Source organism: Lottia gigantea (assembly GCF_000327385.1).
Source record: "Lottia gigantea unplaced genomic scaffold LOTGIsca_20, whole genome shotgun sequence".
NCBI lineage: Eukaryota > Metazoa > Mollusca > Gastropoda > Lottiidae > Lottia > Lottia gigantea.
In genome coordinates, this window is record NW_008708401.1 from 2,308,843 (window position 1) to 2,335,236 (window position 26,394).

Genomic DNA, 26,394 nt, shown 5'->3' on the forward strand with positions numbered 1-26,394 from the left:
CAGTTGTTGAGTTGAGGAATTCAGAATTCACAAAATTAAATGGAATTTTGGTTTTCTATTCATAGTGGCCGTCTGCATGATATAAAAACACATTCTGCATAATATAAAAACACATTCGATCAATGCTTGTAAATGACGCAGGGCAAAACGTAGGAAGAAAAGATTATCTATAGAAGAAAAAACATTTACATACCTTATAACAGTGAAATATTCTCATAAGACAAACATCTAGAGGTACTATAGCCTTCTACCACTGCTCTTCAAATGGTCGTGTGGATATATACAATTTGTTTTCTTTGTTAACATCTGATTTTAACTCACATCCAAGCTGGGATTAATGGAATTTAGAGATATGTTGACAAATGTTCGATTGGTCGTTGATATATATCTCTATAAAACTAGCCTTAATTATTAGTAGATAAATTGAACAGACCCTATCAAGAGGCTTACTGAAAGAACTCGTTAGTCATGCAATGGTTTAAGTTTGAGGTTTGTAAATTCTATTGTACTAAACTGAGAACAATGCACCGCTTATACATGTCAAAAACGATGGGGTGGGGACATTTAAAGAAAAATGGGAGGAGGGGAGCAATATCTCTAAATAATGAGTTAAAGGGGGGCATCTTGAAAAGTGAACAGGCAGGTTTGGGATAACTAGAAAGGATTTAGTTTTAAAAGTGAGTGAATCAGTCGCAGAGCCACTAGGGGTAAAAGAGGGGCGTTTACCTCAACAAAAAAAGCTGTACCCCTACTTCATTCTTAGGTAATTTCATAGCATAATATTTATTCACAAAATCGATTCTATTACACGTATTCTAAAATTCTAGGGGATAACACCTTCAGACACAGGATGTTTGAGCCTATATGGTGCTTTTACAGTGCTTTAGCATTGTAAGACCCAAAACCACTCCCCTCATTATTGTCAGTACCACTAAGTCAGTTTGTATCTGCCGTTGCTATTGTGTAAAACACCATTTAACTTCTTCAACAAGATATGTATAGATATCTGTAGATAGAAAGATGAAGGGAGGTAGAAAGTGATTGAGTTATAATTATATATTAGATTATCATAAAGATAATTATTAATCATATAACATTCACACCCAAATAAACCGAAACTTTCCCACTCTTAACTTCATTTCTACCTGCTCCTGTTTTTTGTCTATCACGAAATCTGATAAAAATTCAAATCTAATAATTCGTTGTTAATTAACGGCGCACTTTAAAAACAAGCCCTTATGTAAATCAAAATGTCTTCATTTGAACTTTAACCTGATGATGTCATAATTTGAATCAACAAATCAAAACACTATCATAGTGATCCTAAACTAAAAGTAAATGTTCAATATGTTCAATAATGAATTTCATCTTCCCAATGAAGATGTACCGCAAGTACGAAGTTCGTAAAAGTTTGACATTGTTAAGATGCAAGAATGGAAGCAGGGCTTTTATCAAGTAGGCATTTGACATGGACTAACAAAACTCTCTTTCCTGACCAGTATCCGTCAAGAACAAAAATAACCATAATGGTCGTTCCGTTAGTTTCGGACTAAATCCCAACCTATTTCTATTAATACATTGAGGATCATGACTGTAATTTTCAATTAAAAGAATGTTTACACTTTTTGCTCGTTAAAACAGATATACAAATACAAATGAACCAATTAACAAGTACGAATTTAGATTAAGGCGTAATTTTGACGTAATAATATGTAAAATAAGAATACCACTTGGATGGACCAATTCTGTCATATACATTTATGCTAATGATCTACTATGACTATCTTAAATAGTCGATGAGTCTCATGGTGAATGTAGACGGTTAGTCATCCCAATCGGTCAATCAGGGTGTGTTAAGAAAATCCCATGTTATGATATAGTCAAGGTTTTGTTTAAACTTGGCGAACATAACATTAATATACGTATCAATGGCACGCTTAATTAAGTCTATCTAAAAATATCTTCTGCATAGATAAAAAATAAAGTTAGAGTGACCTGATATAGAACTTAAAACAGCCAGATAATGGTTCCACCCAAATTCTCTTGACTTCAAAAACGCATTGGAATGCGACACACCTGTTAAGCCATGATAATTTCCAACAGTTAAATCATCGATAATTAATAAAAATGTTCAAAAACGTGCATGTGTTTTTGCTACACAAATATCAGGATGTCTCATTATCATATGTCAACCGTGTTACATTTAGCAGGTGAAAATTATTCAAATCGGCCAATCAACATAATTAGACGTAGCAATTTTTTATGTTTTGTTTTGCAAAAGTGAACACAAGAACGAAATAACAATCCGCACATGCAACACAATTTCGTTAATCAAAATCTCGTCCAAAGTACGGTTTGGCATAAATAATTCACAACTTTTAAGATAGAATGGGTTTTCTGTTTCAGCACGAACAAAGTGTTTTAATAATTTAATCTTATTAAAATACAATTTTTAAGTTGTCCTTCAATATATTGTGGATAGATGAACCACAGTACAACCCATACAATTGCATTCTTGATCTATATGAAATTCTTTAATGCTACCCTCAGAGTAACTTTTCCTTCACAAAAACAATAGAAACCCAAATCACACACATATATATCTAGAATGATTAATTAATAATCTAATAATAATTAATGAAATTTTAATTAATTTAAATGGAAAGACACGTTTATAAGGAAGTTTGGCTCTAGGCATAATTTAACGTAATATTAAACATTATATTTTAATTGATTTAATTCATCGAAATTTAATCTATGTTTTGCTTGGAAACTGTACATTGAAGAAACATCTTCAAGAAATTCAAGGTAAGACTGTATTTTTGTAAATGAATTGATTACACATGAAAACCAAACTTTTTAAATTTCCGTGCTATCGCTGTTTTGAAGCATTTGCAGTAAGAAAAAGTGTTATATCTATATGGCAATCGTGATAGTGTGACGTTTCCAGGCAATTCCTTCCTTATGTGTTACTTGATCGACGCCAGTGCTACATCCATAATAATGTTGTATTGGTCTATTTCTATTTTTGACAGTAGTAAACAATCCTATGTAGTCATCATCCCAGCTGTGGTCCAAGTGGTCTGATAAATCTGACTGAAATGAAGCAAGGGATGAATAATCCGAAAAAAATAATAATCATAGACTTGCAGGAGATCATTTAAATGTTAATAAAAATTTGCAAATCGCGATCCGTACCACTTTTATTACTAAATCAAAATTGTTTAAACTCAATCATTTATTTTTACAGATGATAGCTTTATTGATAAGTTCAATGATCTACAATTTTTTTTGCATCATGCCTGTTTACATTGGTATATGGTATCTTTCCTCTGATTGGTTACTTGTTCAGACCGGATGTTCTTATTTACATAGTGTCAGATTTACTTCGCGGATTGCTCGATCTCTGGAACGGCTATGGGATAACGAATGTGCTTGAACAGATTGGTTTTACGGAACTTTTGGAACAGTGTTCTTTATCGTATATTTGGTTGTCGGATATTTGCGCATACTATGGGTTAACGTCTTTCTGGACACAACTCTCGTACCTTTGGGCTCATTATGGGATAACGAATGTGCTTGAACAGATTGGTTTTACGGAACTTTTGGAACAGTGTTCTTTATCGTATATTTGGTTGTCGGATATTTGCGCATACTATGGGTTAACGTCTTTCTGGACACAACTCTCGTACCTTTGGGCTCATTATGGGATAACAGCACTATGGAGTCAGATAGAGCTTCTATGGAACAGCATTGGACTATGGAACGCATTATTGTGGATTCAAAATGGTATATTGCATTTATTAGCAGAGTATGGTATTTATGGATCACAAGACAGCTTACTGTCTGTAGCAGTGTGGTCGATCTGGGAATACCTAGCATCAGCTATTACATTTTGCGATGACAGTTTCCATGGAATGATAAAGTATTTTGTTAAAGTCATACGTAAAGCAGTTTTCGCTAATATGGGCACCTATTCGTTCCCATCGTTTTGGTATTCTGGAATCTATGGTGGTTACAATGGTTTAAATGGTGATTTCTATTCTGGTGTATTTGGTATGCCGATTCCCACCGCAGAATGACATATAAAGACTTCTGAAAGACTTTTTTCGACTCTGTGTGCCCAATTTCTACATACTCCTCATGGGGTCTGAATGGACAGAGATGTCGCGATTCACTACTGATACATTAATTACACGATACAATCTGTCCCCTGCGGTGATCGCTGGTAGCCGACTCCAAAGAGTCCTGGTATATTGGGAATCTTTGGATCATTATTTCTCGAAGACTGTTTCTTAATCTGATAATGTACACGTTATTGCAAATACTTGAATATAATTCTGTTGGGTTTGCAAAGTTGAGAACCTTATCGGAAGTGACGTATGATCAATTTAAATATTCTACCCACCTCTATTATTGTTTTTTAAACGATGTATTTTCAGAAAAAAAAATGTAGCTTGTCATGTCCAGAAAATCAAATAAATGAGGTTTTTTTAAGAACGTTAGTAGTTTTTCTATTCCAGTTACCTTCTGATGTTGTGACCCCAAAACTGGCGTACGACCCTCAAGAATCGCGTACGCGACTCATTCCTGTAGCATACTATTTCGAACGTAAAAAATGTCCCTGGCCACTATCGAAGCTAACAGTGAGGACAAAACGTGTCAGTAGGAAACCATAGAACTAATTGGCAATTGTTATAAATATTGGGCCGCCCGTCTTGTTTACGGTGAATGAATGCCGCAAACATCAGACCACATTTATGTCCGGTCGAGTAACATTATGAAAGTCGACAACTACTGAAGGAAGGGAGGTTACTGTATTAATATTAGTGTGATTTCAGATCAAATTTAATTTTTTACCTAATATGATTAACTGCAGTGTTCGGCCCCGAGTCATGATTGGCCTACAGATCGATTTATCGGTGGTATCACAGACTAACTTCCAGTTTTGAGGAATGATTGTTAGACGTCCTGATCGCCGGGGATTGACTATCGTTTATTAGAAAACCCGGGCCATGTAGGCCTACATTTCAAACCATTTCATAGACTATTCGATGTAGGTCAGCTCTACACTCGTATTTATTTTAAGGGCATAAGGCATTATCGAATATTTATTATAGTCGGCTTTGCATTTTAATTTGGGGATTGTCGTTAATCTATAAGCCTACAGCGATCGTCCGATTAATATTTATTAAATATACGCACGTTCGTACATGTACATTAGAAACTTACGCCATCAGTAAGCTTATGAATTCGTTAAGATATTGCATCTGATTTTCAACATGTACGCAAAATATGTTCTGTAGAACTATCTTCTTCCTGTTTCACCAGTTCTGTTCTAATACTGTAACCTGTAACAGTCGTAGCATCTGGTGACCCTTGTGAATTATAAGCACCGTCATTGTCTTCATCAGCCATTTCTAAATCTTTAAGCTTCCTTTGAAGTTTACGTAATGATTTCTTTTCAGACCATGGTATGCTTCTATTATCTCGTGGTCCTTGATATGAATCTTCGTATACGATAGGTAATGTTTCTACGCTATCCAACCCACGAATCAGTTCAGCTTTCGAATCTAAAGTGTCCTCATTGTCTGGAAAAGAGTCGTCATATTTTAAAGATTCTGCACTTTCAATCGATCTTGAAGAATGCATAGATTCCGATTCGTCCACATTTGATCCTCTGCTGGGCATGCTTGAAGCCCGTTTAAGATTCCCACCATTACTTGCAGATGGGTCTCCTTTAGTGCTCCCACTGGCACTGTGGCTACTAGCAAGTGGACTGATTTTGTCACAACTTTCATGATGTTCATCATCGTCATTATCCAGGTTCAGATGTAGATTTTGTAGATTTTCTGCTGGTGTTGCTGCTTTAGCATACCAGCCAGATTGGTGAGCTTTTGGTAGTGGTCTGGGTTTATATTTTACTCCATTGATAACCACGCATCCTGGTGGGAATTCCTTGGACACATCGTGGTTTATAATAGAGGTGAAAATACCTTGTGGATCAATCTTTTCGTCAAGTGAAATCTTAGCTACAATTCTTGCTGTTCTTGTCAAAGATTCCGCAATGTCTTGTACTGCTTGTGATTCTTCAACGGCGCGATCAGCCAGTGATATAGCATAATCTGCTCTCATTTCAGCTTCGTAAGCCTGTAACCTTGCATGGTGGGCGATGTAATGAAGTTCCTCTGCACACTGAAATATTTTGTTTGGTGTTGTTTCCTGGGCTGGATCAGAAGTGTTTGTTTTCTTTTCCATGTCTTCATGCACCTCGGTAACGCTTTGATCGATGGTGTTTGGCCTTGACGTCATGAACTTTGAAACGTCGAGGAGTGACGTTCTGATAGAAATCCTTAGGTTTAGTAGCATATATAATAGGCCTGCTCGTTCTATCTTAGGTTCTTAGGTCTATATTACAGAGAGGGCCCTACTGTCGTCAATACCGGTCCGTTATTTAATCACGTATGCAGTTATATAGTGATATCGGGCCTACATGTCCACATCAGAAAGTTCCAGAGTAGACAGGTCTACCGTCCGGGCCCATTCTACCGCGATGGTTGAGATTGGTTTAGAACTTAATCCTCTACGAACCAAATTATGAACATAATTTTTTGTTCACTTTTGGCAAGAATATAATGTACATTTCCCTTACTTCACATAAAAGCCTGGCCAAATAGTCAAATATTTCATAATTATATGAAAACCTTTTAGGCAAATTGAAAGTAGGCTTTCACCACTGACGGATATAAACATTCGCCTGCGCAATAATTATAAACGCCTACTTTCACACATTCACTTCCGACTCTAAATTATTTTATTTTCCCTAAAATGTGAAAGAAATGATAATTTAAAACTTAGGAATTCAATCTGATCCAAAAATATGTATGGAAAATTAAAGAAAAAGGAGAAGACAAGAAAGTATGTTAAAATACCAAGAACTACATTATACATCATTTCTGTAGTATTTTTTGTGGTCCGAGTCATTAAGATATGTGTTTAATGGATTGCCTCCCTTGAAACTCATCAATGAAGATAAAACCTTGAATAGAATGGCGTTAGGTCGAGTCAATCTCAGTCGCTTTTATCAGTGGAATTTTGGAAGAAAATCTTGTTATATCGGTGGTATTGGACAGAAATTATGTAAATCGACTGCAGCTGCTCAGAATATTCCAACAGATGTCGCTGAAAATGGTCAAGAGACTCGGAATTCGCCATCAAACGAGGGACATCCGACAATCGACCTTTCATTCACAAATGCCAGAGAAGCGTACCGTAGCAAAAGAACCATTGACTTACTGCGATCCTTATTGGTTTATAACTTATGTTCTATGAATTTTTTAGTGGATAACCAAGCAAAGGTATGGTTTTTATATTTAGTAAAATATTTTATTCGTAAAACAAAACTTGCGTATCATGTTGTTTACATGTTTCTATTAATTGGCAGCTTGCCAACATGGCACTCCAGTGTTAGTTTAAAAAGGTAGAACAATAAAGTGAAAGTAATATTGATGATGTAATATATAAATTTCGGGGAAGGGAGGGGTTGATTTTCCCTGTTCATATTTTGGCCTAAATTTTAATATGTATGAAAGATGAACTGAATTTATTCCAAGTCCAGGGTCAGAAAGTGAATAACATTCCTATGTTAGTTAAATGGTATAGTGTAGTGCAAATAGGACATATACAGTCGAGTAACCTAATTTCGTGGAAACCTATTATTCGTGGATTTCCGGAAAGGATTAATAATTTACATGAGCGACCTTGCGCGACCTCCGCATTAGTTTGTTCTAATAAACATGGGTTTTCTCTACAATATCAGCTAGTAGAATGAATTCAGTAGTTTCAAGCAAGGTAAAATGTATTAATCTCTACTTTGACAAATACAAAATGGCGGATTTCACTTATTACCAAACGTCACCATTTTTTATCGGCCAAATTTCCTTATAATCCCAAGCGGTAATCGGAATTCCAAGTGTCGTCTGCTAGAATGTAGTCCAACGAATAAAGTCACGTGATCAACTAGCGGATTCCGTGTCAGCAGAAAATTTCTATGGAACACAAAGTGGACCATATTCTTATGTTGTTTCAGTGACTTTTAGCAATAAATTACGCTACGTATCATATTTTGTCAGTCTCTAATTTTTTTTTTAAATCGTGGTTCTTTGAAGGAATTGTCACTAGTTATAATGAATTGATATTAAAGATAAATACTAAGAGAAGTTAATTATACCACCCGGTATCCATACAACGTGTTTTTCTAGACTTATTTATAGATCAAACATTGTACACGAAAATAGGTGACGCATTCTGCCGCCGTTGCCGAGTTGGTTGCTCATGAAATATGGGTCAAAGTGAAGGATTCATAAAGAAAATCGAAATAAACCAATTTTAATTATTTTGTAGAATATCTGAGGAAACATCTAAGACATAAATTTTTTCGTTTTTTTAACTTTGACGAAATTTGGTGTTGAATCCTTATATCCACGAAAAAAGGTTACACCACTGTAGATGACTGGATAGACTAGATTCACCTAACTATATAGACCATTGATCACTAATCATATTTTGCCACTTATTTTCATATAGATTTAAGTTTTTAACTCTGTAACTCTAAGGCATATTATTTATTCAAAAACTTATACCCCTATAAATATGTTTTAATAGGCTTGAAGTTGTTCTTTGGTAAATTAAAAAAATATTTAGGAAATTCGACCTTAGTTATATAACCTTAAATGACCTACTAAATTTACATTTTGTTTTATGGTACAATGAAAATCTAGTGGGCTGCTCTACATATCTAGCCAAGAACTAAATATAAACTGTTAAGCTTTCCATAATAAAATGTTGATTTATACACTATTATATTTACCTATTATAAGCTGATAAAATGGCAGTGTTTAAATGCCTATTAATTATATTTCACTATGGAAAGATTAAAGTGAAATTAATGTCTGTATTGAATATCATACTATGTAGATTGGTATAGATATTTTTAATTTGTTGATAAATATTCAGCCTGACTTATCTAGCCCTATTCAGTTCCTTCATTGAATATTCGAAAGGGATATGTGAACTTGGTTTAAGGCCAGATATATAATGTCCATTTTCATGGGAGTTGCTCCGACCCATTTTTGAGTTTCTAGTTTTTGAGAATTTTCACCATGACAAAAGCCAAATTTGACGTAGACTTTAGTAGCTGAGTATCCTAGCTGAACCATTAATTTGCCAAATATTCTTGACATGGTACCATCATAAAGTGAAGGGGTATGTTTTTTCCTGCTTTGTACAACTACGTGAGTTAAGCCTATCCCTCAACTATACAGGACTATTGTAGAATATCAGGCAATCAGTCATAAACTTATATATTTATTTATGGTATTTTTTCCAGTTATTGAAATGGTCTCAGAAAGTTTTCGGAAAGACCTTATTTCGATCTCTGATGAAGGCCACATTTTATGGCCATTTTGTGGCAGGAGAGAATCAAGAAATGATCAAACCTTTGATAACCCAGAATAGGCAGTTTGGAGTGAAGGCCATATTAGATTATAGTGTGGAAAAAGATATGTCGTCTGATGATGCCAAAAAAGCAGAAATGCTGTAAGTTATTTTTTAGGTATCATTTATCAAAGAAATAAAATTATGTTTTTCTGCTTGTGACATTATGTCTTTCAAAATTTTCACTTTTGTTCAATAAGTTTGGCAGAAAATTGGGAGAATGCTGTTTAATTTACTTAGGTGATATTAGGTATATGTTCCAGAGACCTCCATGATCATATTAAATCATTCTGTAAGTGGGTGATATTATTGTAGGGATAAGATAGACTAATCAAACTTTTTGAGATTAATTAACAAGATATGATACAAGAACTCTCTGAAATCTGAACCATATAGTTTAATGCCTATTTTATTCATTTTTGTTGATGGAATTAATTTCATATACATATATCAAGTTAGTTATGAAATAAACTGCAACTTGTTTTTTGTTATTAATAGTCATTGCATTATAATTCATAACAATCAATTTTCTCTCAACTAAGCTTAGACTAATATCTAGTATCTACTGAATATATGGTACATTAAGCAAGTAGAAAAGTATTAAATATGTTTCGCTCCATTTGCAATTTGAAGTAAAGTAGTTGAAGTGTAGAAAAATTAACAATATAATATATTATATGTACAATCTTTTGGTTATTTTGACATTTTATTAAACTCAAATTAAATTATCTATAGTTTAGCTTATTTCAAAATAAATATTATTTGAATAAATCATTGAAGAAAATGAAAATGTGTGTCCTAATGTAAATTTGCATCTTTTCAGACAAAAATCTAAGAGGGGTTAAGTTCTCAGTTAATTTATATTTTAAATAAGCTTATATTAGGTTAACGAGGATAATATTATCATTTGCTTAGAAAGTACATTGTTGTCCATTGGTGAAATCAGGACTTTTTGTCAGAATTTTTGTTCAGTATTTTGAAAGGTAATATGAGCTGCTGGTAAAAACAATAATTAATTAACTATATTTCTTTTTCTCCTTATTTTATAGGAGTTGTGTGTCTGAAGATCAGCCTAAAGACCTTCCAGGTAATTCCAGACTGCAATTAACAGCTTCACAACCTCTGCAATATTATTGGTGCTATGACAGCACTCTAGCCCTTTATTAATATTAGACAACTGTTTTTGGGAACTTATTATATTAAAGGGATTGTTGGAAGGTTTTCGAAATTTTCTATGTGTGACAGGGACAATAATAGGATCAATTTGCATCATTTCCATTTTATTTTCATACTTCATGTTGTAGAAACCGGAGAGGTCTCAAAATTTCGAGCTCATGAAGAATTTGGTGACAGACGTGAAAAAGTGACGTCTGCTAGAACCTATATTTATGAAGATGAAGCACATTGTGATGAGAATTGTAAAATATTTCTAGAAGCAATAGATGCTGTGTCAGGTATGAATTTACTGTGAAATGAACAGTTTTACAAGAATAGCATATTCCTGAAAATTTCACGATACAGTGATCATAACCATTATGAATTAAGCAAGCCAAGTTATTTTGTTGTGATGTTGTCTTATAAGAATTAAATTATTCTTTTTATCCTTGCAATTGATATTGAATATAGCAATGAGTAAATGAGTAAATAATTATGTTTAAAATTGTAATAGAACTGAAGAGTGGTAAAGATAGCTTGAAATAAGTTCTGTTAGCAGATAGCAAATAGAGGACTAATTCCTTTTGTTTTGATTATTTCAGCATCAACAAATAGTTCAGGACTTGCTGCTATTAAATTAACAGCTCTAGGTCGACCTCAATTACTGGTATGTGAACTGTTTGAGTATTGATTCAGAATTTGAATTTGCCGTCTTTAATCAACTTAAGAAAGCTTTCCAACTGTTGACCATGATATATCACTGTGTCTATTCTGAGAATCTATATGCAGTAATGTTAATGTTAATATTTTGGGGGTGCCTGTCCAAATCCAAAATTGTGCCTCAGATCTTTCATTTTAAATTTGCTTGAATTGTTTGAAAGGTTTTCATGAGAGTGTATTGGCTGTTCAAAGTATTTTTAATAAGCCACATAATATTCATTCTCACATTTCTCACAATGTATCTAATTTTAGCTGCAATTATCAGAAGTGTTGGTTACCATTAGAAACTTTTTTGAGTTGTTTGCTGGTAAAGATTGTGGTGTAGAATTCAGGAAATTTAAACAGGAAGACATGGCCAAGACATTAGACTCTATGGGGATCTCTTTAAATCGTGCTGAGTGGAAGGAATGGTTCCGTGTTTTAGATACAGACAATGATGGGTAATGTAACTGATGATAGTGAATTTATGGTCCTTGCTTTGTCATACTCGTGGACTGTGATCCAAATTTTAGCTTGAAAGTTATGACTTGACTCTTTATGTGTTTTTGAATCATCTTCAAATTATTGGATGATTGTCTGTGTTGTTCATATCCTCTGATTAACCAATGATTGTATTTAAAAAGTAATGCTCTGCTGGGAAACATCTCTGCATAAAAGTTTTTGTTCTACTGTGATGTGCCTTATTTTCAATCTTTGTTTACAGTGAAATAGATTTATTAGATTGGGATAATTTACTAGCTGTAAATACTAGTTTATCTAAGTTGTTTATTATACCAAATTTAAAGGTAACTCTCTTTAATTGTAATTCAGATTATAATTTCGAATTTTTCTTGTAATTCTTAGTTGCAACTATTCTTCATTAAAAGGATGAATTGTAATAGAGCACTAAAAGTATTTTTCTTGGTTTTTTCAAAAAATTAAAGCAAGTGAATGCATATTCATTGGCTGAACAGGGGAAATAGTTACATGGAATGTCCACTTTAAAAAATGTCTGCTTCTGTTAGAATCATCTGATGGGTGCAACATTATTCCACTATTCATTGAAAATAATACTGTTTTATTATAGACCTGTAGATTAGAAGCTCTGACCTCAGCTCTAACAGATACAGAAGAAGAACAGATGAAGAATATGTTGAAAAGAATCAATTCTATAGCCCAGGTGAATATTGGAAGGAATTGATCTTTTAATTGAATGAAATGAATATTTAAGATCTGACTTTGTTTTGATATTGTGATTTTTTTGCAGATTACTTAAAAGCAAATGTGGAAAAATCTCTGTCACCATAAATAATGTGCACCCAAGACAAAAAGGTGGCACAATGCAGACACCTTGTGAGTCTGATCATCTGTGCCTATTGACTTATTCAAGGTAAACAGCTGACCAAGTTAAGACCTTACGACCACCATACACCATTTGTTTGACATATTGAAGCAATCCATTTAAAGATTCCAATGCACTAACCGAATGTTCAATAGAACCCCTCACAATGGCAGGATGTTCACAATCTACCAGTACACTATATAATTTGACTTGTTATTTCAGTATGCAAAAGAAAAAGACAGTCGTATTATGATAGATGCTGAACAGACATATTTTCAACCTGCTATCTGTAGATTAACTATGGAGTTAATGAGAAAATTTAACACAGAGAAAGCAGTAGTATTTAATACTTATCAATGTTATTTAAAGGTGGGAATTCTTTTAATTCCAAATCTCCACATACTTCTTGGTTGATTTAATTGCAGAAGAACTAAGTTGCAAATTATTATTTCAGAAAGTGTCATGATTATCTAAACTTGCATTGGATTTCGAATTCCGAAGTCATCCCTAATGTTAATCCAATTAGAACAATTTTTGTCTACTTTTTTTAATCGTAGATGAACTGAGTGCAGATTATTATTTTGAAAAGTCACATGATCAGCTTAATGCTTTTTATTTCAGCAAGCTTTTAAGAATATTGCTCTAGATATGGCTGTAGCTCAGAGGGAGGATTTTTATTTCGGTGCTAAACTTGTTCGCGGTGCTTATATGGAGCAGGTAACCATTGTATTTAGTTTACGCTTTGGTTTTTGCCTATAGTTTTACAAAGATATTGTGCATTTTTCTGATATTCACATTAAAAAAATTACCCCAAATAAACAAATGTAGCAGAATGTCCAGAATAAAATGAATTATTTTTAGTTGGTCGTTTTTAAAAGGAAATATGAAAAAGAGAAAAAACTTTAATATTTGACAACAATTAAGGTTTAGACGATCCTCTTAATACGTTAATCTTGGTGGAAAATATCCTTGCATGTATTAATTCATGTAGAGAAATAGTTAAACAGAACCTGAAACATGTTGTTACACAGTGTTTCTAATCTTCAGACAACTGACCATATTCATACATTCTATTTTAACTTGTGATTTCGTTTTGCAAAACAGGAACGTGAAAGAGCTTCAGCACTAGGCTATGAAGATCCTATCAACGAAACGTATGAAAAGACAACTGAAATGTACCATAGTATACTAGAGGAAATAATGAAACAGATCAATATTCGAGAACGTGGTAAAATAGCTATCATGGTGGCCACACATAATGAAGATACTGTTAGATACACAGTAGAATTGTAAGTTATTGTTGAGTTTTTCTGAGGAAATGTTGGTGGCTCAATGGTGGCTTGCTCACTAACCTAAATGTCCCAGGATCAATCCTGGCATGAAGAGCTGACATTGAAAAAGTGTCTAGTCGATTGTACAAGACAATAAACTAAGGTCCTATATGCTACAGGTTGTGTACATTAAAGATCTCTTGACAGTTCAATCGAGAAAAAGAACACGTTACAGTTGCTTTCCTAGTAAAGTTTCTCTTATTGGATTTTGCAGATTATGTTAATGTTTTTGTTTAATTGTAGACAAATGTAAAGTTATATCTTTGTTCTGAAATTGATACATATATATCTCAATGAATTTGAATTCTATAGATGAAATATCTATGATTTTTTTAAATATAGGATGAAACGCTATGGTATCAGTCCAAAAGATAGATTGATATGTTTTGGACAGTTATTGGGTATGTGTGATCATATCAGTTTCCCTCTTGGTAAGTTTGACTGTTCTTTGTATCAAAGGTTGCAATGTATTACTTGGTAATTCTTACAATTGAACTTCATTAGTTATAAATGACATTTCCAGCCTTTGCAAAAGCATTCTATAACCTGGAATGTAAATGAAAAGAACTTACCCTAAAGGTTGAAAGGTTTCTATTTTCTTTAAGAATGATGCTTTGAGTGAAAAAAAAGAAATTTCTTAAAAATTTGGATTGCCACTAAAAAAAAAACAAATTTTGAAAGATCAGAAGCCACAATTTTATGACTCATTATTGAAATAACTGTATGTATTAATAACATTATATATTTTAGGTCAAGCAGGTTATTCTGTATATAAATATGTACCGTATGGACCGGTCGAGGATGTTTTACCCTATTTATCTCGACGTGCATCAGAAAACAGTGGAATGCTCAAAAAAGTTCAAAAGGAAAAGAAATTATTAGGGAGTGAAATTAAAAGAAGAATCAAATGTGGTGAAATGTTGTATAAACCACAGGATCATATCCCATCTTCTGTTATGATATAACATTTTTATTTTTCGTAAGGTCATGCAGGAAATATCTGCCCAAAATTCAAGATGATATATTCAAACAAATATATTAGTATGCACATTTTGAGACGATTCAAAACATTAACACTATCCGCCCACCATATATTTACTATATGTTAATAGTTGAATACTGAATAACTCTGGTTTGTAGTTTTTCACCTCATAACAAGTATACTCTTCATGTTAATGTTTCGAATCCTCATGAGCCCTCAATGTCTTGGCTCAACTAAGCCAAATATTAGTTGTTTACCATGAATCATGGTTATTTTGGATAAATTCTGGACTTTAGAAATTGCATATCAGATCTGTCAGATTATCAGCAAAATTAAACAGTGTAAACATTTAGCATAATTATTATAAGTATTACACACCTCTATTTCTAGTTTCTACCAACTAGGAACATTTAATATTTCTATTTAAAATGGAATTTTTTATATTTAGTTTTTATTTCTGGTGTTTTTGTAAGAGACCATTTTATGGGTAAGTTTAAGATTCAGTTTTTCAACTGCTGGTGTAAAAATTCAGTTCTAAGTGTTGATTTACTTAATTGTGAACAGCTAATAGGGAAGACAGAGTAAAGTTGTTTCTATTTTAATCTCAAATATTATTTTTGTGTTTAGATGAGGGGCTGATGATGTTTATTTAGACATGTGGTTATATTTATGTTAAAATAATCAGAAATGAGCTAAGTTAATAAAGAAAAAATGAACAAAAGCCTGAAAAGAATCTCATACTAATGATTTTAGAATGTACTATTGCTTAAAAGGGAATTCCTAAACAACAGTTTAGATGTATGATTTATATGGTACAGTCCCTTTAAGATATTGTAAATTATTTTATAAATTGTAAATAATATTTTAGTTGTTATAAAATAGCCTTTTTTAATGGCTTTGTTTTTATTTTGAAAATTTTATTGTTTACAATTTACATACCGGTTAAATTAATGAATCTCCCACTATTGTATTTTGTAAACCCAAACTTACTGACTTTTCGTTGTGGCTCTGGATGTGTATTAGCTAGAGTCAGAAAAACTGGTTGAAAAAGAAAATTTCGTGTATGGGATTGAAGTATAGCTAGTTTTTCTGAATCTGGCTAGATGACATGCAATGATAACATACAGAGTTGAGATTAGAAAAATCATACAGTTTGGATTTTATGTCTTTTAATCTTCTGAAGTCTCTTGCCAAGTCCCATCATTACTACAGGGATACATATACAATGTTAGGCATATCATAAGCTGCATTATGGGAACATGTTATCTTGTCTGGCAAACTGTTTTTTTTTAGAAAAATTTGTGTTTGTTATCATTTTTAGATTATATTTTATGAGATTATTCAGTATTTTATGTGATAGATTATTTTATCAGTATTACTGAAGATAATGAATGTATATATATAAAGTATAATAAAACTATTCAAATATACAACACATTTTCTGCAACTCAGATACACAAGATAAAGTCCACACTAATCTTAAATTCTATAATATAAAGCTCCCTGGTGAAATTTAGCCCTCTAAGTTTGCTGGAAATAAATTATATTTATGTCTTCAAACTTTTACATATGGAAAGTTATACATATACAGAATATTCAAGGCACCTAAGATCATGCCCATCTAAGGTATCTTTCAGCCTTCTTCACTGATAACCTAATTTTTTTACCCTCATATCTCTAGCAAACTTTGATAATATGGATTTGGCATTTATAAGACTTGATTTGTTGATACATACCAAGGGGTAATAACTGCAAGCAAAGCGAGTAAAGCAATAGTTAACTAGATAGGTATTCAGTCAACAACATTATAGAATAATTATGTTTGTCAGCTCCATAGATTAAGTGGCCAATTCATGGAAAATCGTTTTCGAATTCTGTGGACATTCTCGTAGGCACACAAAACTACAAAACATGATTGATTGCAGGATTACAGTTAAAAAGATTTTATTTGTTGTCTGAATGGTTCAAAATTGAAATTGCTTCCCTTGATTATGTTAGCTCTTCCTCAGGTGTATTGAAGAAGGTAGATTTAGTTATCCAGGCGGTTGTTCTAAATATTTATTTCAATATTTGACAAAATGATTAAAGACTGTGTTTGAAAACTTACATTTTGAAATGATATTACAAGGATGAGTTGTAACGAAGAGGAAACTTGTCAAAAAAATGGTGTTTGTTCCACACAAAATGACACCAATAACACAGCGGAAGGCAAGGTAATATTCACAGTTTTATCTTATTTTATTATTTGTTTTTTAATTTTTATTTTGTTGTGTTATTATCCTGAAAAGTGTCCAATTTCCGTGCTGTCAATATCTCTAGTAAGTAAAGGGTAGCCTCACAATGTGCTGTCACTATCTTTAGTAAAAGGTAGCCTCTCCAACCCTACACAGCTAAGCTGCTAAACTATAGGCCTAGTCAAGATTTGTTGACTTTGTTGTACAGAATCAATAGTGTATGTACTGAATTATAGACCCCTGGTTGTGTTTATTTAGTGCTACACCAAAATATTTGGCAAGAAGTACTGTATTTAATTTTAACAACTTTACTATGTCACCCCAATGATGTTTCTGGAGGCCTAGTCTAATACCTTGACTTTATTGGATTCTTTTTTATCACAGAAATTTGTAAATGCACTGATGCAGTGGAAACTTAGTTGTGATTGAATTGGAACGATGTCTGTGTTGGTAGCTAGTGTTGCTAGTTCCCATATGCTATTTGTCAGTAACTCAGTAGACAGGAGGCTATCTACCATGCCTATAGATTGTTCTTATAGATAGAAGGCCTATAAGCCTTATACTTCATTAATCAGTATTGATGACGATACAAGGTGAAATTATTGAGCTCAGTCAGAGTAAAACCTATCATGGGATGATCAAAAAGTAATATTCATCAGTGTGAATGTTTATGCCTTTAACAATAAATTTTTGTGATTATCAGTAAGGACAAAGGAAGGGGTGGAAAGTTTTTTCTTTGGAATTAATAAAAACTAAGATTATGAAAATTTAACTTCCTTTTACTAAGTTGCTAGGTAATGAATTTAATGTAATTCATGAAAGCTTGCTCATCAAACCAAATGAATTTTATGTAATACTCATTAAACCCAAGAATTACTAATTACCACTCTTGATATTAAACCTAAAATAGTTCGATATCAATAAAAGGTCTTTTTGTTATCAACTGGGAGGATGAATTAGATCACAGCTGTTGTTATTTTTGAATTACACTTCCACTGGCTAGCCACTTGACTTGACAACCTCTCCATTATTTTGCATGGCTGTTCTCCATTATGTAAGCTTATGCTATTGCTGCTTATAACTGACCTGTAGCAGATTTTAATTCATTCAGAAAGTTATCTTCACACTTGTAGTTTCAGACTACCGGTAGCTACTAGATGGCAAAATTGTGGGTTTCTGTGGTAAGGATATAGTAGCTATAAAAAATGTCATACCTATAAATCTGTACTTTCAACACCAGTGACCTCACCTTTATTCTCCATTTTACTCATCTTAGACCTTTAGCAAACCTATGTTGTTTTTTGCCAATAAGTAGACATTTTCTGTTTCTGCTTCAGCTACCATCTATTGAAGATTTTGTGTTTTTGAAACCAATAAGTAGAGGAGCTTTTGGGTGAGTTATTAAATTATCAATGAAATTATCTTTACCAGAATTTTCAAATCTGTCAAAATGGTTTTACAAAAATTTGATATAACACTGAATATCTAAATCAATAATGATGTTAGTTGACTTCCATGAACATCTTTGAACAAGGCACCATTAATATTTTGATTATATTGATTGCAATCAATAAATCAATTGTTTATTTATGTTAAGTAGAAATTTCTGAAATGTGCCAATTTTCTAATCATAGAAAAGTATATCTGGGTTGTAAGAAGACAGCACCTGATAAAGTTTATGCTATAAAAGCTATGAAGAAATCAGATCTATTCAACAAAAATCTTGTGAAACAAGGTAAGAAAGGTTTCAAATTCTTTTGATGGATTAAGGGGCATGTTTTGAACAAATTGCCAATTTACAATTTATTAAAAACAGAATAGACATTAGACAGTATTAAAGATTTGAGGCTGATGGAAACTTAGCTGAAGAAATATTGTTATTTATTATGTTGTTAAAGCTGACTTTAGTGCACATGGAATAGAATATGTTAGAATTTTAAACTTATTTCATGTGATTCATTTATAATATATATGAAGAAAATATAAGTGCGCTTTTTAGTTACTGACCTCTGTTTTGATAATATTTCAGTTAGTTGAAAAGTGTGGGATAAAATTTTGAATAAATTCCATGAGATGCATAAATGTGCTTAAATATGAAGAAAACTTTATGGAAAACAAATCATTTTTAAGTGCTTTCAAAGTTCTGTTTTTATCAAATTTATCACTGACACCACAAGTTTCTTTTCTGATTTGTGTTCCGATGATATTTCAGTTACAACAGAAAGAGATGCACTAGCTACATCACACAGTCCTTTTGTTGTTAATTTATATTATTCTTTACAATCAGAACAAAATATATACTTGGTAAGTTATACAGTATACAGTTATAATTTCAATTTACATTTCTTGATGGCTATAAACCCAAAATTTTTTTTCATAAAGGAATACTAGCTCCTAGTATATACTTAAAATTTTAATTTTTTTTAAAGTGTTGACACCAATACACTGACGAATATATACCTTTATTTTTTCTTGTCAAATTTTTTGTAACCATAGATAATGGAGTATATGATAGGGGGTGATGTAAAAAGTTTATTGACTATGTATGGATATTTTGATGAAGATATGGCTAAAATGTACATAGCTGAAGTAACATTAGCTTTAGAATATCTGAATGATAATGGTATTATTCACAGGTAGGAATGCACCAGTCCAGGAGATAAGATTATTCAGATGGCAAGCAATGGCCCATTTGATAACTATTTTTGCAATTTGATCTAAAGTTTCTCTTTGAAGGAACAGATTTGAAGCTATGGACGTGATATGACTGAATTTTGCCACCAGATTAAGGTGAACACAACTGGGGTGCCATTTGTCCTAACCAATTTCCAAAAATAATTGAAAATACTGGAAGCTCTTCTGTTACAACCATGTTTTGAATTGTGATTTACTATAAGCCACAGTATTCTCAGGGTTTTATGCTGCTAGTAACCTTCTTCAGGTACTTCATAACTATTCATAAAAAGCAGAATCTGCTTGACTCAAAATTAGCTTGTGCATTAGAACATGTCAATCATAGAGTTTGTTACCTCAGCATGCCTCATTGGCGAGTATCTGTGATACTAATAATGTCATTTGGTATGTTTTTATATGTTATACTATATGTTTGTAGAGATCTAAAACCAGATAATATGTTGATATCCAATGAAGGTCATATTAAATTAACAGATTTTGGTCTATCAAAGATCAGTATTGATGTGGGTAAGTATAAATCTTTATTATTTCATAAAATAGATCAGTTGGCTATAAAACAAATTTATGCTAAAGATTTTCAAATTTTACTAATTGTAATTGATATGTTGACTGTCATTTAAATAATATTTGGTACAAGAACAATAAGGTATATTTTGTCCCATTGTCTCGTCATCAAAAAATAAATAGATGGCACTGTTGCTCACTTTATCCAAATAGCTTAGTTTGAAATTAACCAAAAAAACATCTTTTTTTTATGTGTGAGCGGTTGCCCATGATCATATATCATTCACGAACTCTGGCTATGTGCTCATATTTACAAAACAAAACCTAGATATAGACTGTTCAATGGTTGGTTTGAAAGTTTGTTTCTGGTTTCTGTAAAGAAACTTATGGAATGGCGCCTCCTATCAATCTTGGAATTCTGTTAAGAAATTGTAAATTAATGTGGTAAAATGTTAAAAATGATTATATTCAAGGTGCAGCCTGTAATAACAGTTTAAAACCTGCTTCATCAAGTGTCAATTATCATCGAACACCTGGTCAAATATTATCATTAAAATCATCTCTAGCTTTCGTAAGTTGTTCACAGTGTTTCTCTCTAAGATATTTATTGTTTGTCATATTATCCTAATGATTCTAAATGTAGGAACAATAAATGTAGATAGAATGTATTAAACTGGAAATTTTAAGTAATTTATAATTGCTTTGACTTCACATGCAAACTGTATGTCAATATAAAAGAATAGACCTCCTCCTACTCATTAGAAAATATGTAACATATAATATGTAAAAACATGTTAATGAATTGGAACATGAATGAATTTTCTACCAATTTTTTTTTTTTTTTCTATATAGAATGTAACAGCAAGTATGAGAAAAAGGAAATTATCGGCCCAAAGTCCATTAGTGAGTGGTCGTAGATCCAGAAATAGTTTTAACTCTCCTTTGAAGGAGGCTATTTTCAACTCACCTCTCTTGAAAAAAAGTCATGAAATATCACCATTGTTGCCACCTGTGACTAGAAATTTGAATCCGGCCAATGCGAAACATTCCACTCCACCCATACAGTGCCTTACTCCAACACTTGAGGACTCCCTTAATTGGACATCTACCGACAGTGACTCAAGCTATGTTACAGCTCATAGTAGTTCTCTATCAAGACCCATCAGTTCACTAGCAATGAATGCTGATCAGTCAGCTAGCTTCACCATATCAGATCGGAAAAAATCTATCACCAAGCCAGAGAAACGAGACAGTAGATTTGACAGTGGAGCTGAAGTCACCACAGTAAAAATACAAGCACCATCTTCTAATCAACAAACAATTCAATCTACAGCTTCCTCAAGTCAGGATAGTTCCATGGATGAAACTCCCCAATTACGTCTGTCTAATGAATCTGTGTGGAATTCCTATGCTGCCAGAAATTTACGGAGTATGAGAGAAGGATCTTATTCAGAAGAAGATTCTGGGGAAGAAAACAGCAAAACTTCAGAATCACCATTATTCAGACCTCAATCTGGTAAATATAATATCAAGAAAAAGAGCAGATCCACTTCAGTACTATCTGATGGTTACGCCAGTTCGTCTGGTAAAAGCAGTCTCTATGGTTACCATTCAGATGATGAAATGGACTTTTCTTCCAAATTCTCTGCAACGAGAAGGAAAAGAGGGTATGAAAGTCTTAGTGAAGCCAGTCTAAAGGTGCCACTAAAATCAGGACTGACTGCAGACTTTGGTGTTTTGAAAATGATGGGAGATGATCCATGTGCTAAGAGACAAAGACTAGATCCTAGTTTTGAGGATTCGAGGAATCAATCCCATAATAGTGAAATGTACGCTGCTGATATATCCTGTGATAATTCTATGAGTGACGGTATATTGAGATGTCGCGAATGTAACAATACGTCAAGTGAAGACCTATCATCTTTAGAAACGTCTGTAGATAGTTTTCATAGCTCCAGAGTTCGACATCTGAGTGATATGAGTAATAGAACATCTGGAGGTGGTAATTCTACAGTGTTTCTCACACCTGCTGATGAAAACATGGATCCAAAATGTTTTGTTGATGGTTTACCTATTTCTGGCCTTCCTCAGGTAATATTGTTAAGTTATAATGCTTTGAATTTAATTTTGTCAATATTTACCAGAAACTAGAAATTTATTCTATTGAGAAGAGATAAACTTAATTTTGTTTATGATTATATTTCGCAAATAAAAGATCCAGTTAGGATCTAAATCATTAAAATGAGCATTTCTATTAATAGTAGTTATCCGAAATTACAAAAGCCATAACTGTATAAACTAACCTAAAATTTTATTAAACTTGTCATGTTTATGTTTTGAATTTTACCAGGATGTGTATATCTTTTTTCAACTTAAACATGCTGTTCTATCTAATTTGATCTGTAACTTATTTTTGATTACAGAAACAGTTTCGATTTAATACTGACCTTTTTAAATCACCATTACCACAGTCCAGTAGTTTACGTACTAAGGTACTATGTAATTGTCAGTCTACAGAGCAAAATAATACTAGTCAAGACAATGGTACTGGTAATCCTGATATATTAATGATGACGCCTGATCAATCTATCAAGCGTCAGGTAAGGCAAAGTTTTTCTTTCTCAATTTCTGAAGGGGAAAGAATCAATGTCATGTAGTAGGGTTTTTTTTTTAACCTTTTAGTTAATTCATGTTGTAAAAGCTAGCTTGGAAATGATTTGAATAGTTTCAAATATCACAGTAGATTCCAAAATCCATTTATTGCATATGATACAAACTTACATTACAGAAACTTAATTTTCAAACATTTTTTATAGATGGGATCATTTTTGACACCAAGAACACCAGCAGAAATGAAGAAAACTCCATTCAAAACTCCACATAAAAACATAATGAAAACACCATTTAGAACACCAAAAAGTGTACGAAGAGGACCAAAAGATGAGGAAGAAGAGAGGATTCTGGGTACTCCAGATTATCTGGCTCCAGAAATTCTCATGCAAAAACCACATGGTAGGTTGAAGATTTTCTTGACAAGGTTTATGGGGAGTAAGAACTAAACAGTTGGTATAAGAGCATTGTAAACTTAACATACCATCATTTCCTTTCTTTTTTCAAAACAAATGGTGGTCTTGGGTTTTAATCTAGGTCATGTTTGAAAAACTGGTGAACTTGTTTAACTTGTATAAAATGATTCTTTTTTTCCTTTATTAGGTGCAGGTGTTGATTGGTGGGCTCTGGGTGTTTGTTTATTCGAGTTTCTGACTGGTATTCCACCTTTTAATGATCAAACACCAGAATTAGTCTTTCAAAATATTCTTAAACGAGGTAATTATTCTTTGCATTTATAAAATCATATAATTTCAGGAGAAAGGTTTACATAAATGATGGAATCCATAAATTAGCATCACAGCAAACATGACCAATCAATGAAATTAATTTGGTCTTGAAATTTAATGATTTCACAATACAAGATTGATTGTATGAAGAGTATTTTTAGCTGAAATATCTTTATAGATATACCATGGCCAGAAGAAGAAGAAGAATTAAGTGAACAAGCTAAATCAGCTATTGATGAATTATTAACTATGGATCCTGCACAACGACCACAAGCTCAGGGTTAGTAATGAAAGTTGTAGATATTTTGCTATAAAGGGTTCTCTGAAAGTCAATGAAAACAGGAACTGCCATAGGAATTTTTCTTTTGAAATCTTTCATGAACTATACGGCAATAAGTTGAAAAATATTTTGAGTTTTGAGTATTTTTCACGTATTAACCTTGAAAGTTGGTCATGAATCATTAAATGTCTAAAAATTATCACCAGGTGTAAAGAATATGGCATTGTTTGCTGATGTAGATTGGGAACATGTGTTAGAGACAGAACCTGCCTTTATACCACAACCTGATGATGAATTAGATACCACATATTTTGATGGTAAGAAGCTTCAACCACACTAGAGACTTTCTTGGAATATAATCACTTATCCATTCTTAATCCATTGTGTTAGGAAATCCAAAACCAATATGAGGTCCATGTATTTTGCATTAAGTGAGAAAGTAGGATATAATTCTTGCAGACACTATGAAATGAAATACCAAATTACCATCACTAGACTTGCTATTTTAAATCATATTTCTAAAGTGGCCAAAAATGGCAAAGAGAGTCAGCTTGGCCCTACATATTTTAATCAGGAATAATAACAACTATTTAGATATGTCTTCACTTCTTCTATAGTAATGTAATTTGATATTTGATTCATTTTTCAGCTCGAAATAAAGTTCAACAATTAATAGTATCTGCTGTAGATTTATAACTTTAGAATTGTGGAGCCAGGTTTAAAGAAAACTATCAAAGGATGATTTTGGCCAAAGTGTGTCTGAGTGGTCAATTAATGAAGTTAATTTATAATTTAACTTTTTTGACCAGACGGTTGTATTTACCAATATTGGAATTAACTAATGTGATAATAAAACATAAGCATAGTAGAAATATTGAAAGAATATAGTTATCTAAATAGTTGCTTTACCAGCTGAACTCTTTCCAAGAAAAATGATCTGACATCTAGTTCTCCTACAATTTGGTATCTCTTCCAACAAAAAGAAAAATGGCTTGCAGGACATATTAACATTCAGAAATGCAGTTATTACTAATGTCATTGATGATTTTAAGATGTCATTATACCAAAGCTATCAGAGGGCTAGTTAAGAGTCAGAGAGCAAGTTTCGAGTTGACAACAGTCAACGATAACTATCAAGGGTAGATCAAAGCCACAACTTTTGAGTTGATTTTTGGGGTTAACAATTTCGTATTTACTGCACATGAATATGTTTGTTAAATATATTTAAAAATTAGGTGTGCACCTGCATTTGATTCTGTAAATCAATAAAGATAGCTGAAATTGATCTTTATCTTCTGTTAAAGAAAATATTTAGATGACTATATCCTTTAAAGAAAGGCATCAGAAGTACAAAGTTCTAGGTTCTGTTGTATTATTTCAAAAAGAAATATAATACTATAACCTGAAATATGCATAATATGTTAATAAGTTTTAAACTGTTACTAGTTGTAAGATAATGTTGTTCAATGTAATTTTAATCTCGGTATGTATGTTACTTGGCATGTATGTTACTTGGCATATATGTTACTTTACATGTATGTTACTTGGCATGTATGTTACTTGACATGTATGTTGTTAGGCATGTATGTTACTTGACATGTATGTTACTCGACATGTATGTTACTCGACATTTATGTTACTTGGCATGTATGTTATGTTACTCGGCATGTATGTTACTCTGCATGTATGTTACTCTGCATGTATGTTACTTGGCCTCATAGCTGTTATGTTTTATTCTCTCGAGGCTCGATATAGAGTATAAGAGGTGCAAAAAAAAAAAAAACTAGCAAGCACCCAGATAGTCCTCAGTATGATCCAAGAAATAAAAGTTGTCGTGTAATTTCAACTTGATTTGTCCATTTCAGTCATGCAGATTTTTTCTTAGTGCATATTAATTACAGTTGAGATACAGAAAAGCATCCATTAAAAATCTATTTGATACTTTTACTATGATATTAAAACAGTATAGGTGTAAAATTCTATATAGTGTAATGCCCCTAATACACTTCTCTAAACAAGCGATCAGGTGTTGTCTCGAAATGTGGACATGAGAACAACATTCTACATCAGTTGTTTGAAGATCGCATAGAGTGAAACTCTTGAGTAACAACATGATTCAAGTTCTGTTTTAATATTTCTAAGTGTAATACATATTTAAATTTAATGAATTATTAAAGATATTATGGTAATGACCAAGGTATATTATATCATATACTATACTACAACATTATATTAAACTGGTTTTGGGTCAATGTCATATGTGTAAATTTCCTGTTATTCTTGTTTCTGTAATGTTAAAACCTTGTTTCTTTTTGAAAACATGTTTTGTCTTGTACTTTT

The 26,394-nt window shown here is 32.5% G+C and overlaps 3 protein-coding genes across 3 annotated transcripts; all 3 read left to right on the forward strand.

Moving 5' to 3' along the window:
* Positions 1 to 864: 864 nt before the first annotated feature.
* Positions 865 to 16,433, forward strand: LOTGIDRAFT_206275 (hypothetical protein; the record flags this gene model as incomplete). Its single annotated transcript, XM_009053752.1, has 13 exons — positions 865 to 891; positions 9,389 to 9,597; positions 10,545 to 10,582; positions 10,800 to 10,949; positions 11,253 to 11,317; positions 11,623 to 11,810; positions 12,074 to 12,155; positions 12,437 to 12,529; positions 12,914 to 13,060; positions 13,313 to 13,408; positions 13,796 to 13,980; positions 14,365 to 14,453; positions 14,773 to 16,433. The coding sequence occupies 13 exons, from the start codon at positions 865 to 867 to the stop codon at positions 14,985 to 14,987; spliced, it is 1,584 nt and encodes a 527-aa protein (XP_009052000.1). The 3' UTR covers positions 14,988 to 16,433.
* Positions 16,434 to 18,578: 2,145 nt separating this feature from the next.
* LOTGIDRAFT_115088 (hypothetical protein) lies at positions 18,579 to 24,394 on the forward strand (the record flags this gene model as incomplete). The annotated part of the gene is made up of 11 exons (XM_009053753.1): positions 18,579 to 18,631; positions 18,873 to 18,973; positions 19,451 to 19,542; positions 19,735 to 19,874; positions 20,351 to 20,443; positions 20,929 to 21,021; positions 21,456 to 21,833; positions 23,276 to 23,448; positions 23,650 to 23,763; positions 23,953 to 24,054; positions 24,261 to 24,394. Coding segments are annotated over 11 exons (1,473 nt in total), but the record flags the coding sequence as incomplete, so codon positions are not given.
* A 1,144-nt stretch (positions 24,395 to 25,538) lies between these two features.
* Positions 25,539 to 25,775, forward strand: LOTGIDRAFT_114820 (hypothetical protein; the record flags this gene model as incomplete). Its single annotated transcript, XM_009053754.1, has 1 exon — positions 25,539 to 25,775. A coding segment is annotated over one exon (237 nt), but the record flags the coding sequence as incomplete, so codon positions are not given.
* Positions 25,776 to 26,394: the final 619 nt, after the last annotated feature.